The sequence below is a fragment of the Anguilla anguilla genome, chromosome 7 (assembly GCF_013347855.1).
Source record: "Anguilla anguilla isolate fAngAng1 chromosome 7, fAngAng1.pri, whole genome shotgun sequence".
Classification (NCBI taxonomy): Eukaryota; Metazoa; Chordata; class Actinopteri; order Anguilliformes; family Anguillidae; genus Anguilla; species Anguilla anguilla.
The window spans coordinates 55567437-55579463 of NC_049207.1; the positions used below are offsets into that span (position 1 = coordinate 55567437).

General features: G+C 51.0%; 1 protein-coding gene across 1 annotated transcript in view; it reads left to right on the forward strand.

Annotated features, from left to right (window-relative positions):
* The window catches only part of LOC118231057 (coiled-coil domain-containing protein 171-like), a 70273-nt gene that overhangs the window by 29179 nt on the left and 29067 nt on the right, over positions 1-12027 (forward strand). Inside the window, 6 exon segments of the mRNA XM_035424493.1 lie at positions 2192-2224; positions 2226-2419; positions 3452-3613; positions 3930-4115; positions 10752-10897; positions 11863-11917. Coding sequence (XP_035280384.1) covers positions 2192-2224; positions 2226-2419; positions 3452-3613; positions 3930-4115; positions 10752-10897; positions 11863-11917 — 776 coding nt within the window.

The following is a 12027-nucleotide window of genomic DNA, read 5'->3' on the forward strand; positions in this document are numbered from 1 at the left end:
GCGCTCCTAAAATACCCAAGGCTAACTGCGTTAGCGTTACCGTTAGCGCTTGCCTCGGCTTTTGTTGTTAGGTCAGAATTGTGCTGTGCCTCATTTCCACATTGTGTGGGTGTCTCTGTAGGACCGTGGTCAGTAAGTACCGCAGGTGAGGAGTATGATGATGAAGAAGACTGCACAGTTAGACGGTTAGTTTCAGCCTCAGTGGCGCTAGCTGCAGCTTTGGCTCCCGGAAACCGCTCCGATATCTGACACTCGGTCCTAATTCCACAGCTGGGGAGTGTGTAGGAGAGAGAGCTGCAGGAAATGAAAGATCCTGTATCTACAGGGACAGGTCAGTCCTCTTTAACAGGGAGGAAACTTCTTCTGCTTCATACAAAATCAGATTATTCATTCTCTGTTCATGGACTTCATTTGCTGAACAAAAATGTCTTCCCCGTGCTCTGCTTTTTAAGTGTCCACTAATTGCTTTGCAGTGTCTGTACTGCACTCTGAAGGAATATGAAGAAAGCATTCTCAAAGTGCAGGTGACATTTTACAAGAAGTCATAATCACAGATTAATCACGGCCCTTGCTAGAGTAGCTTTTTCAAATGATTGAGTGGTACACTTTTTTTTCCAGAACGTTCTCTCTTGGGGATAAAGCCTCTGATGTGGATACATTTAGCGTGTTGAATATAAATGTCATTAGCATTGTTTTGTGTTTTTTTGCTGCGTGGAGGATCCCATGCACGTGCGGTTACGTGGTGGTGGCGGTAAGGCATAGCGCGCGGGATCGCGGGGTTGGCGGTAAGGCAGAGTGCGCGGGATCGCGGTGGTGGCGGTAAGGCATACTGCGCGGGATCGCGGTGCAGTTCAGGCTCCCACGCCGGTCGCGGCGGGTTTTTTCTCCCGCGACAGCCTTTGGCTGCGTGTGAAAAGCAGCCTGTAAGGCGCGGGTAATGCCTCGGCCCTCAGCGCCCAGCCAGCGCTTAAAGTACTTACACCTCCCGCCTCAGCCGCCTCCTGCCTCTCACCCCGCCCCGCGTCTCTCACCCCGCCCCGCGTCCCGCCAGATTACACGCAAGACAACCTAGGACAGATAAGGGCCTGTTCTCAGGCCTGCCCGCGCGCAAATCATAAATAAAACCCATTAAATTTATCTCCTGCTAATTAGTATTAAGAGCACTGACAATTTTATTTATCAACTTTACACACAATTAATAACGCCGGCCTTGAGAGGGGTGGACATGTTTGGGGCATCAAGGCCGTAAGCCCATTACACACGCGGGCTGGTTTCCGCCCCGGCGGGGGGGGGGGGGGGGGGGGGGGGGGGGGGGGGTAATTGTGCCTGTAAAATGTTAATTGCCCCGGAATGCGGGCTAAATTATGGCACCTTGTTTCCAGACGTGAATAGTTTGGCAGCGGGGATGGGGTGCGCTGGGGGGGGGGGGGCTGTGAGGAGCTGGTGCGGGTGGTTGGGGCCCCGAGTCGGGGGCCAGGAGCCGGCCCGGTCCGGAGGGACCCGAATGGAGGGGGGGCGTCTGTCCCAGCAGACGAGGAGGGGGGGGGGGCGGGTAGCACTGACCATGCCCCCCCCCCCCCCCCCCGTGAGGGCGATCCCCGTGGCGGGGAGAGGACGAGATCGGGGGGGGGGGGCGTGACTGGAAGTGGTCTCTGTGCTAATTATGCTTCATTGTGCTAGCCGAGCAGGTTCTGAGGCCCCCGCTCGCTAAGCCGGCCCCCGGGGGACCCTGCTTAATAAAGAGCGCGGGGGGGGGGGGGGGCGGGGGGGGCGGTCGCTTTGTGAGCCGGAGCGGTTGACTGGCGCTGTTTACCCTCGCTAATTTCCACCGGCGCGGAGCTCACAGGCCTCCTCAAACTTTCAGGGACCTCTTCATTTGTGTGCGTCCTCAAATCTGCTGTTTGTCTGCGCAATTAGGGGAGCGGCGTAATTACTGTCGCTCGACAGCAGTGCCAGACGCACTGCGCTTTAATGATTCATGGTAATTGCAGTCATCCGCTGGTGACATTTATTTTTTCTTCTGAATGGCATAAATAATTTCTAGGCAGAGCTGGAAGAGGCTGAAGTATAGTGTGTGCTCATGTCAGTGGAGCTGATGAGGTGTTTTTCTCCTCGTTTAGCGGTTAGCGCTGTGAGGAACAGCGAGCGCGTCTGATGTTTTTTTTCCCCTGCGTGTCTCCCCAATGCCCAGACCCCGGTGCTCCGCCCCCCCGGCCCCCCCCAGCCCGCGGTGTTGGCGGCCGCCCGGAGCTGCTTCGCCCGGCTGATGGAGCGGCTCCTGCTGGAGATGGACGGCGCCTCCCGGTGGTCGTGTGGGGAGAAGGGAGCGCTGGGCCAGAGGCTGGGGCAGGGCCTGCTCAGACTCAGCCGCATGGCTTCCCAGACTGACCCTGCTGCTGCTGCTGCTTCTACAGGCAAGGTAGGACAGGAACCAGCCCAGAACCAGCCCAGAACGGGCTTAGACCGGGTCCAGAACCAGCCCAGACCGGGCCTGGAACCAGCCCAGACCGGGCCTGGAACCAGCCCAGACCGAGCCCAGTATGGGTCCCGACCGGGCGCAGACTGAGCCCAGAACGTTTACTTCCCCTGCTTAAGGCTGTGTTTCCAAGCAAGTCTAAAGCGGTCAGAGTTTTCTCATTCATATTTTTTGTTATTTTTCTAGTCTGATTACCCTATTTAATTCTCTTTATTTAACCCCTGAGAGTCTGTTTTGTGAAATGTTTCATGCTGTTAAAAGGCATTTAGTTAAATTTTGAAATATAATCCAGATATGTTGTTTGGCAGAGGTATTTACCCACGACTCATAAGGCATTTGTTTTATTCATGAACGTGGGGAAAAAAAGTGGAATTGAAAATTACATTTGAGTGAAATTGAGACGAACCTGTTGAAGTGAAATATCAGCTCAGGGCCAAGTAATGTAGGCCTATTCATTTTAGGCTTGTACTGTCGTTAGGAACTGTAACTGATGAATGAGGCGGAGTTGGGGGGGGGGGGGCGGTCCGGCCGGGCCCTAACGCTCCTCTCCCCGGGCCCCAGGCCGCGGTGGCGGGGGTGGAGTGTGCGGGGGGTTTTTGGGGGGGTCTGGCCGGGCCCTAACGCCTCTCCCCGGGCCCCAGGGCGTGGTGGCGGGGGTGGAGTGTGCGGGGGGTATTTGGGGGGTCTGTGGCGGTGCGTAACGCTCCCCTCTCTCCCCAGGGCGTGGTGGCGGGGGTGGAGTGTGCGGGGGGTATTTGGGGGGTCTGTGGCGGTGCGTAACGCTCCCCTCTCTCTCTCCCCGGGCCCCAGGGCGTGGTGGCGGGGGTGGAGTGTGCGGGGGGTATTTGGGGGGTCTGTGGCGGTGCGTAACGCTCCTCTCTCCCCAGGGCGCGGTGGCGGGGGTGTGGAGTGTGCGGGGGGTATTTGGGGGGGTCTGGCCGGGCCCTAACGCTCCTCTCTCCCCCCGGGCCCCAGGGCGCGGTGGCCGCGCTGCAGAGGCTGGTGCTGGAGTTCACGCAGCGGCTGCACTCGGCGGAGGTGGAGAGGCGGAGCCTGCGTGTGGAGCTGGCCGAGCTGAAGCGCCGCGCCGCGGAGAACGCCCAGCGCCCGGAGGACCCCCGGGACCGCCGGAGAACGGTGAGCGCCGTCCGCACGCCAGCTCAGCTTGGCTTCTACCTCTAAGTGTAAAACCTGCCGCACTTTGAAGGACACCTGCACTTTTTGAATGATCCTCTCAGTTTGTTTAAAACTGCTTTTAAGAAATTTGTCATGAAACTTTTGAAATATGAATGAATGCTAATATGGAAAAATGCTAATATGAAAGGATGCTAATATGAATGTGCGCTAAATGAGTGCTAAACTGAATAATGCTAACATTGTGTGAATGATGCTAACGCTGTGTGAATGGGCGCTGATATGAACACCGCTAACGCTGCGTGTTGCGCGCGGCCAGGTGGGCGTGCCCGTGGAGCGCTTTGAGAGCGTGTGCGCGGAGCTGAGCAGCGCTCTGGAGCGGGAGCAGCAGGCCCAGGCGCTGCTCCACGAGCAGGCCCTGCAGCTGAAGGAGCTGGGCCTGCGGCTGGAGCTGCACTCTGGGGAGGAGGCCGAGAAGGACCACACCCTCGCCCAGGCCGTCAAGGTAGGCCCCGCCCCCTCACCCCTCTGCCCCGCCCCCTCCCCCCTTTTCCCCACCCCTCTGACTGCCCCGCCCCTCTGCCCAGTGCCTCAGTTTGCACCACTCTAAATTCCTCTCCATTGCCCCAGATGAGCGGTTGTTCCTCTCTCTCTCTCTCTCTCTCTCTCTCTCTCTCTCTCTCTCTCTCTCTCCCTCTCTCTGTCTCTCTGCGTCTCTCCCTCTCTCTCTCTCTCTCTCTCTCTCTCTCTCTCTCTCTCTCTCTCTCTCTCTCTCTCTCCCTCTCTCTCTCTCTCTCTGTCTCTGTCTCTCTCTGTCTCTCTCTCTCCCTCTCTCTCCCTCTCTCTCCCTCTCTCTCTCTCTCTCTCTCTCTCTCTCTCTCTCTGTCTCTCTCTCTCTCTCTCTCTCTCTCTCTCTCTCTCCCTCTCTCTCTCTCTCTCTCTCTCTGGTTTTCTCGGTTGACCCTGTGAGTTGCGCAGGCTTGCATCACCGCCCTGTTTGTGCGGGAACACTGGGCTCGCGCTGGAGGGCTCCTCCTGCTGAACGCAGGCGCTCTTAACGCTAATTGACACTTTTTCTAAGAGATGTTGAAACCCCTGCCATTAACAAATAAATGAGAACCAAGATGTTTGGGTATTAATACTCGACACATTGTAGCAGTGCTTTAAGCTGGCATTTAAATCTGTCCTTCAAAGAAATTAGGTTCTTCTTTTTATTTTTTTAATTCTTTTTATTTTTTTATTTTTTTGTTTTAAGTTTTTTAAGCCAGCCTTCGGCTCTCTAATAACGCATTTATTACACAATTCATTTTTTTCCATCTCGCCCCAGCAATTATTTCAATTTGAGGCCGGGACAGTAAATGTGTTAAATTGGGCTCAGAAAGGAGGAACAAGGCCTCACGCTGTGAACTGTCGAATGGCGAGATTAGCGGGCGTGTGAAGGCGCGGCCGCATGCGGGCTCCTTTGCTCGGGAGATAATGTGCAGCTTTAGCCCCGCGCCGTGGGGCTCCGCCTTTGATTCCGCTGCTCCGCGGCTTACAGTGACACCGCATGGCAGGGCGTCTGTGTGAAGATAATCTCCAATCAGGGATGAGACTCTTCTGAAGGCCTGTGAGGAGCCGGGCTGATCTCTAACCTCTTAAGAGCCCGGTTAAGGTGCCGCTTTATGCCACGCCATACGGATCTGCGGCATTATTTCGCTTTTACCCGCTTTTTTATATTATTCTTATGTCCTTTTGTGATCCAAAACAGTGGATTTTGTAGTGCAGCACTTTTGTTTTTTTTTTTTGCTTTTTAAATACTTTCTTTTTCCAGGTCTCACGCACCGATGCTGTGCTTGTAGCTTAGCTTGAGTAGCGAAGACGGACGGAAACGCCTTGCGTTGAGCGCTCCAGCTGAGAGTAGCCGCAGCGTAAGGCCACTGCGTTCACTCTCCCAGTCAAGCTGCAGCTGCTAACTGGTGCAGAATGTTCTGGAACGTACGCCTGATTGTACGTTTTTATTCCTGCGCAGTCAGAGGAAAACGCAGCCCTTTCACACGTGACCGAAGTACCACACCCAGACTTACACGCCCGTGAACGGGCTCGTCCTCCTGCTTCCTCAGAACTGCAGTCTGCGTGTTCTCTCCACGCCAACTGTTATTTTTGTGCCAAACTGCTCATATACAGCATTTATACAAGACTGGCTTGTGGCATTTTATTTTATCTTTTTAATACCATTTTTTTAAATGTATTAAATTTTTAATGGCAGCCATTGCTGTGCTCAAATCAGGCTCTGCGTTTTGGGCTCTCGTTAGTTATGCATGGCGAGGAGCACTGAGCACCGAGCACCGAGCACCGAGCACCGAGCACCGAGCACCGAGCACCGAGCACCGAGCACCGAGCACCGAGCACTGAGCACCGTCTGACAGGGATGTCCTGTGAAATGTCTTTTATTAAATTTGGATATCTTTAGAACATAAACATTTAGCAAGTTAAAGACTTGATCTCATCTGAAGAAATGCATCTGTAACGGACGCGAGTTTAATAACGCCGAAGCTTGGTGGATTTGCTGCCTGTCCTACTTTGCTAATGATTGCTCACAAGCAAAAGAAAAAAAAAGAAGCTTGTCAGCCAAGAGTAAATGAACTGGATGGGACATCGGCCAAAGCAGTCGCGCTCGCGGTTTATGAAATTAAAATTGAGAGGCAGCAGAAATTATTTCAGATAATTACACATCACTTCCTGTACCAGAGAAATCATACAGAAGAATATCAATACCCAAACATTACTTATTATCGTCTGTCAATTATCCAAACATACACCACTCTTCCCACACATACATGGAAAAAAAAAAAAGAAAAGATATACACGGAGACCAGGAGAAATATATTCGGTCTATTTGATCTCCCCTGCCTCAAAATAATAAGCAATGAATCGACAATAAATGCCTGGATTGTGGCTGCTGTGAAAATGTAAAAATTTCTTGAGGCTGTATCAAATTATTATTGCCCTTGGTGCAACACTAGGACTCCATTTTGGATTAAGGGAACTATCTCAAGGCTGCACTTTTCAGATAACTGCACCTAAAGCGACCTCTCTCAGACGCACAATTACCGAGCCGTATGTTTTCCCTTTAATTTCATCAGGGGTTTAATTAGTATACAAATAAAACTTCCCTTATCTTCCTCTCCACCTAATTGGCCTGTCTTTACTTATGCCTGCAGTGTGTGAGAGCGGCCTGTAATTAGGGTGACCGTGTTCACCTCTCCCTCTCAAACGTACCATCGCCTGAAGGCCTCCAGGCCCGGGAACCGTGCGCGGGATTATTGCTTTGCAATCAGTGCTGCGGTCCCGCCGGCTTTCTCACGAGCGGGGTGGGGGTGGGGGGGGCAGGGGGGGTGCGGGGGCTTTGGGTGCTGCGAGTTCCCACTGCATAGCTGGATCTTCATTCTCTTCCACACTAAATGTTTATTGATTATCTCACCGCTCCAACAACTTAATATCAGGTGACAGTCCGGAGAGCTCTCCACGTAATTAGAGTTCAGCGCGGGGAGGAGGGGGAACAATTAGGGGCCTAGTTATTAAACTTGATTTATCCTTTTTCTCCTGAACCCTTTCCAAGGAATCAGGCCATCTCCCTGCCACAGGCATCTCACCCCCCCCCCTTTCAGTGGGCCGCCCCCGCTAAGAAATTACTGCTAACCAGAAACTTATCACTGCTGCTGCTGCGATAGACACGCACGCACACGTACACACACACACACACACACACACACACACGCACGCATACACACACACACACACGCACACACACACACACGCACGCATACACACACGTACACACACACACACACACACACGCACACACACACACACACACGCACACGTACACACACACACACACACACACACGCACACACACACGCACACGCATACACACACACACACACACGCACGCACGCACACACACACACACACACACGCACGCACCGATACACACATACATGCACTCATACACACACGCATACATACACAAACGGACACATGCACACACACATGGGCATGTACGATACATACACACGCACACACATACAAAAAGATACACACATACACCCATGCAAACACACATGCACCCAAAGAAACACACACACCCACACAGAAATGCACACATACACACACAGAAAACAGAAATTCGCACACACACATACACACAGAAAGACAGAGAAACGCACACATACACACCCACAGAAACACACACATACACACAGAAAGACACAGAAAACCATACACATGCACACATACACACACACTCGGAAAACAGAAAGCACACAAACACAGGAAGACAGGGAAACGCACACACACACACACACACAGAAAAAATAAACACACACACACGCTCAGCCTCTCCCATCATCTCTCCCCGTAGTGCAGAAATATTGTTGTTCAGCGTGGCCATGGAGAGGTTAACTCAGACCTTGGGTGCAAAGCCAATAACGGGACGGCACTGGGTGTTGTTTCCTGGTCCTCCTGGGCTGTGTGTGCGCTTTATTTCTCTGTTCAAAAGAAACCTCTAAGAAATTACATGGGCCAGTGTTATTATAATTAGAAATGCAGTTTCTATGAGAACGGTCCATAATAAAATGCTCTGGTATGCGGAGGTCTTTCGGGATTTCAGCGGTTTTGTTTATTCTAAGTTGAATAAGAAGTTCAGTGTGGTCCACTATCACAGTCTGTACAACGCGATGTGCCCCGTGATTGAGATCCTAATCCTTTATATTTAAAGTAAATAAGGTAGCTACTTATCTTAATTGAGGAGTTGACAGTGTTTGTCCTCTTTAGTTCCTAATTGCAGTAATTATTCTGCAAACCAAATGCTGATAGTGTGTGCGTATGTGCTTTTGCAGGAATACAGGAGTGTAACATTGCCTTACCTGTGAGAAACGGCTCAAATCTTTGCAGAGAGTGAATTAGAGCGCCTGTGTATCACATTTAGTGCTATAATGCAGCTACCCCATTAGATTCAGAAAGCTGAGCTTCCAGCTGTTAGCACTCTTAAATGTTAGCCGTTAGCACTGTTTGCTCTGTTAGCACTCTTAGCGCTCTTAACAGTTAGCGCTGTTAGCACTATCTGCTCTGTTAGTGCTGTTAGCGCTGTTAGCACTATCTGCTCTGTTAGCGCTGTTAGCGCTGTTAGCACTATCTGCTCTGTTAGCGCTGTTAGCACTGTTAGCACTATCTGCTCTGTTAGCGCTGTTAGCACTATCTGCTCTGTTAGTGCTGTTAGCGCTGTTAGCACTATCTGCTCTGTTAGTGCTGTTAGCGCTGTTTGCTCTGTTAGCGCTGTTAGCACTGTTAGCACTGTTTGCTCTGTTAGCGCTGTTAGCACTGTTAGCACTATTTGCTCTGTTAGTGCTGTTAGCGCTGTTTTCTCTGCTAGCTGTTAGCGCTGTTTTCTCTGTTAGCGCTGTTAGCGCTGTTTGCTCTGTTAGTGCTGTTAGCGCTGTTTGCTCTGCTAGCTGTTAGCGCTGTTTGCTCTGCTAGCTGTTAGCGCTGTTAGCGCTGTTTGCTCTGTTAGGCTGTTAGCGCTGTTTTCTCTGCTAGCTGTCTGTGCTGTTAGCAGTCTTAGCTGTTAGTGCTGGTTCTCGGTGAGTGAATGCTGGAAAACTTGAGCCTTTTGCTCACTAGCGCACGGCGGGCGCGTCTGACGATGCAGCACTTTGCTTTTCTCCTCTTCACCTCCTGCCGACTCTCCTCCCAGAATCCAAATGCCTGCAGTTCCCCAGTCTTTCCGCATTGGCCCACGGATCACAAGTGATTACGTTTGTGTGTTCCTTTCTCTCAGGATAAGAAGCGACAGAGAGAGAGAGAGAAATAGAAGGCTAATTTGTAGCATCTTTGATTAAACTTTCTCGTCACTTGTGCTGATATCACATTTTATGCCCTTAAAATAATACACCTAAATGGCAAAATTCTTACCAATAATAATTTTATGATTTTATTATTTATAGAATCACATTCTTAATTAGGTTATCTTAAGTCTCTACTGTACGTTTCTGCTAATACTATTGTACTGCTTACAGTACAGCACAGTTATTAAAGTGAAATTAAAAAAATAGAAAGAATATTTCATTTTGAGTAGCAGAATTGTTTTAACAGTTCAGAAGTCACATTATTATTTATTGTAATGTAATTAATTATCGTGTTTGCTGGTCGTTAGAGGACCGTTGTCTGCTGGGTTCTGAGTGGATAACAGAAGCTCGTTTCCATTCTTCTGTGAAGCATCACTAGGCCTTGTGTGACTGTGATGTTGATTAAACCGGGTTGTTTCACTGAAATGGCCGTGCTTTCCCGCCTGATTAGTTCAGGGTTAAGCCAGGTAAGAACTGCTGGCCTGCAAAACATAAAAATAAAAACCCCCCCCGAGTCTGTACTTTGTGCAGTCTTTCACGTCTCCCTTAAAAAATTCACAAAAATTAAAACTGGATTACAGAACTGAAAACGCACAGAAACACAGAGGTGATGAACGTATGGTTGAGTAGCGTTCATTACTTTATAGTTCAGCCGAAATGTTTTCTCTGAAACGGATCGCTGTTGGGGCCCTGCGGATTGGCCGAACGGAAACGTCATGGAGACGTCACGGCGGGTGGGAACGTGGGGGATTCTGTGCGGCTCCACAGCGAGGCTTCTTTGCTTTGCGTGCCGAGCAGGAAACTTTCAAGTTCAGCTGTGCAGAGGCCCCCATAATGCACTGCGAGTCCGCGTCGCGTCGCAGGAGTCCAGTGGCTTACAGCCTTCTGATGGCTAATGCTCCAGATTAGCAGGTCGTTTGGGTTGAGATTTGAAACGGGGTGCTTTGCAGGGTGCGCATGCTGTTTGGATCCTTCTTCCTTCAAGCAGCGCAGTATGTTTCTTTTTTTAACCCCTGAGAAGGTCTGGAAGTTCCTTTCTTTGCACGGCTAACTTTGTTAACCGCTTGATGTGGCCTTGCAGTCTGAGCCGAAAGCAGAAATTGGGGTTGACAGAAGATTCTTTTTTTCCCCCTCACCCCCTCCCCCACCCCCCCTCCCCCTCCCCCTCCCTTCACCCCCGCCCCCCCCCCCCCTCCCTTCACCCCCGCCCCCCCCCTCCCTTCACCCCGCCCCCCCCCCCCCCCCCCCACCAGAGTCTCTCGCAGGCGAAGACGGAGCTGAAGAGGAAAGATCAATGCCTGCGTCAGCTGAGCCGGCAGCTGTCCCAGCTGCAGCAGGACAAGCGGCAGCTGGAGCAGAGCGTTGGGCAGGCCGAGAGCGCCCTCCGCCTGGCAGCCCAGTGAGCAGCGGCCCGCGGGACCCGCCTGCAGCGGACACAAGATCAATTCCCCCCCCCCCCCCCAAAACAGCACACCCCGGCCCACCCGTCCCCATAACAAGCCTCGCTTCAGCAAACCCGCGAGCTGTCTCGCCTTTGAAATATAGGAGCTGGTGCACTCATACACACACACATACACACTCATACACACACACACATACACACTCATACACACACACACTCATACACACACTCATACACACACACACATACACACACGCGCACACATACACACACACACACACACACACACACACTCATACACACTCATACACACACGCGCACACATACACACTCATACACACTCATACACACACACACATACACACACGCGCACACATACACACTCCTACACACACACTCATACACACACGCGCACACATACACACTCATACACACTCATACACATACATTCACAGAGAAACACACAAACATCTATAGCAACTGTGCTCAATCGCGTTCACACAAACGCACCTGTGTCTCATGATTGGATGTAAGATAGATCACAGAGCTTTAATGGGTGTAGTGTAGGAATGTGTGGTTTTTTATTCATTGTGGTCAAGTACAGGATGTGAGGTACCTCTGTTCAGCTGGAGGAGGTAGAGTGACAGCTAACTATTAATTCCTGAGATTTAAACCATAATAAAAAAACTGGGTGTCACGGTGGTGTAGATATTTAAATATGCACTCTTGTCTGTTTTAGCAGCAGTCTCTGCTTTGTGGACTGAAGTATGACATCATAAGAGCCTCAGGAATATTAAATAAATATATCTAAAATATATATTATTATTTCACCAGTCAGCTTGTTTAGTGAATAAGCATCATGTACTGTGCAGATTGTAATACATTTCTTTGTTTTTGCTCAGTCATTTTAATAGAGTTGTATGAGCTCATATATGTATTTTCTCCCCTCCCTCTGTCCTTAGGAGTAAGGACACCCTGGCGGGGTACGTGAGGTCGGTGGAAAGCCGTCTCAATGACGTGAGTACTAAGAGTTCAGATGCCTCTCTGGGGCTCCATTTTAAAGCCCCCCCCGCCCCCCCGCCCCGACGCCGCGCGCTGCTCCGCATAGCACAGCCCCAGCAGCGGTA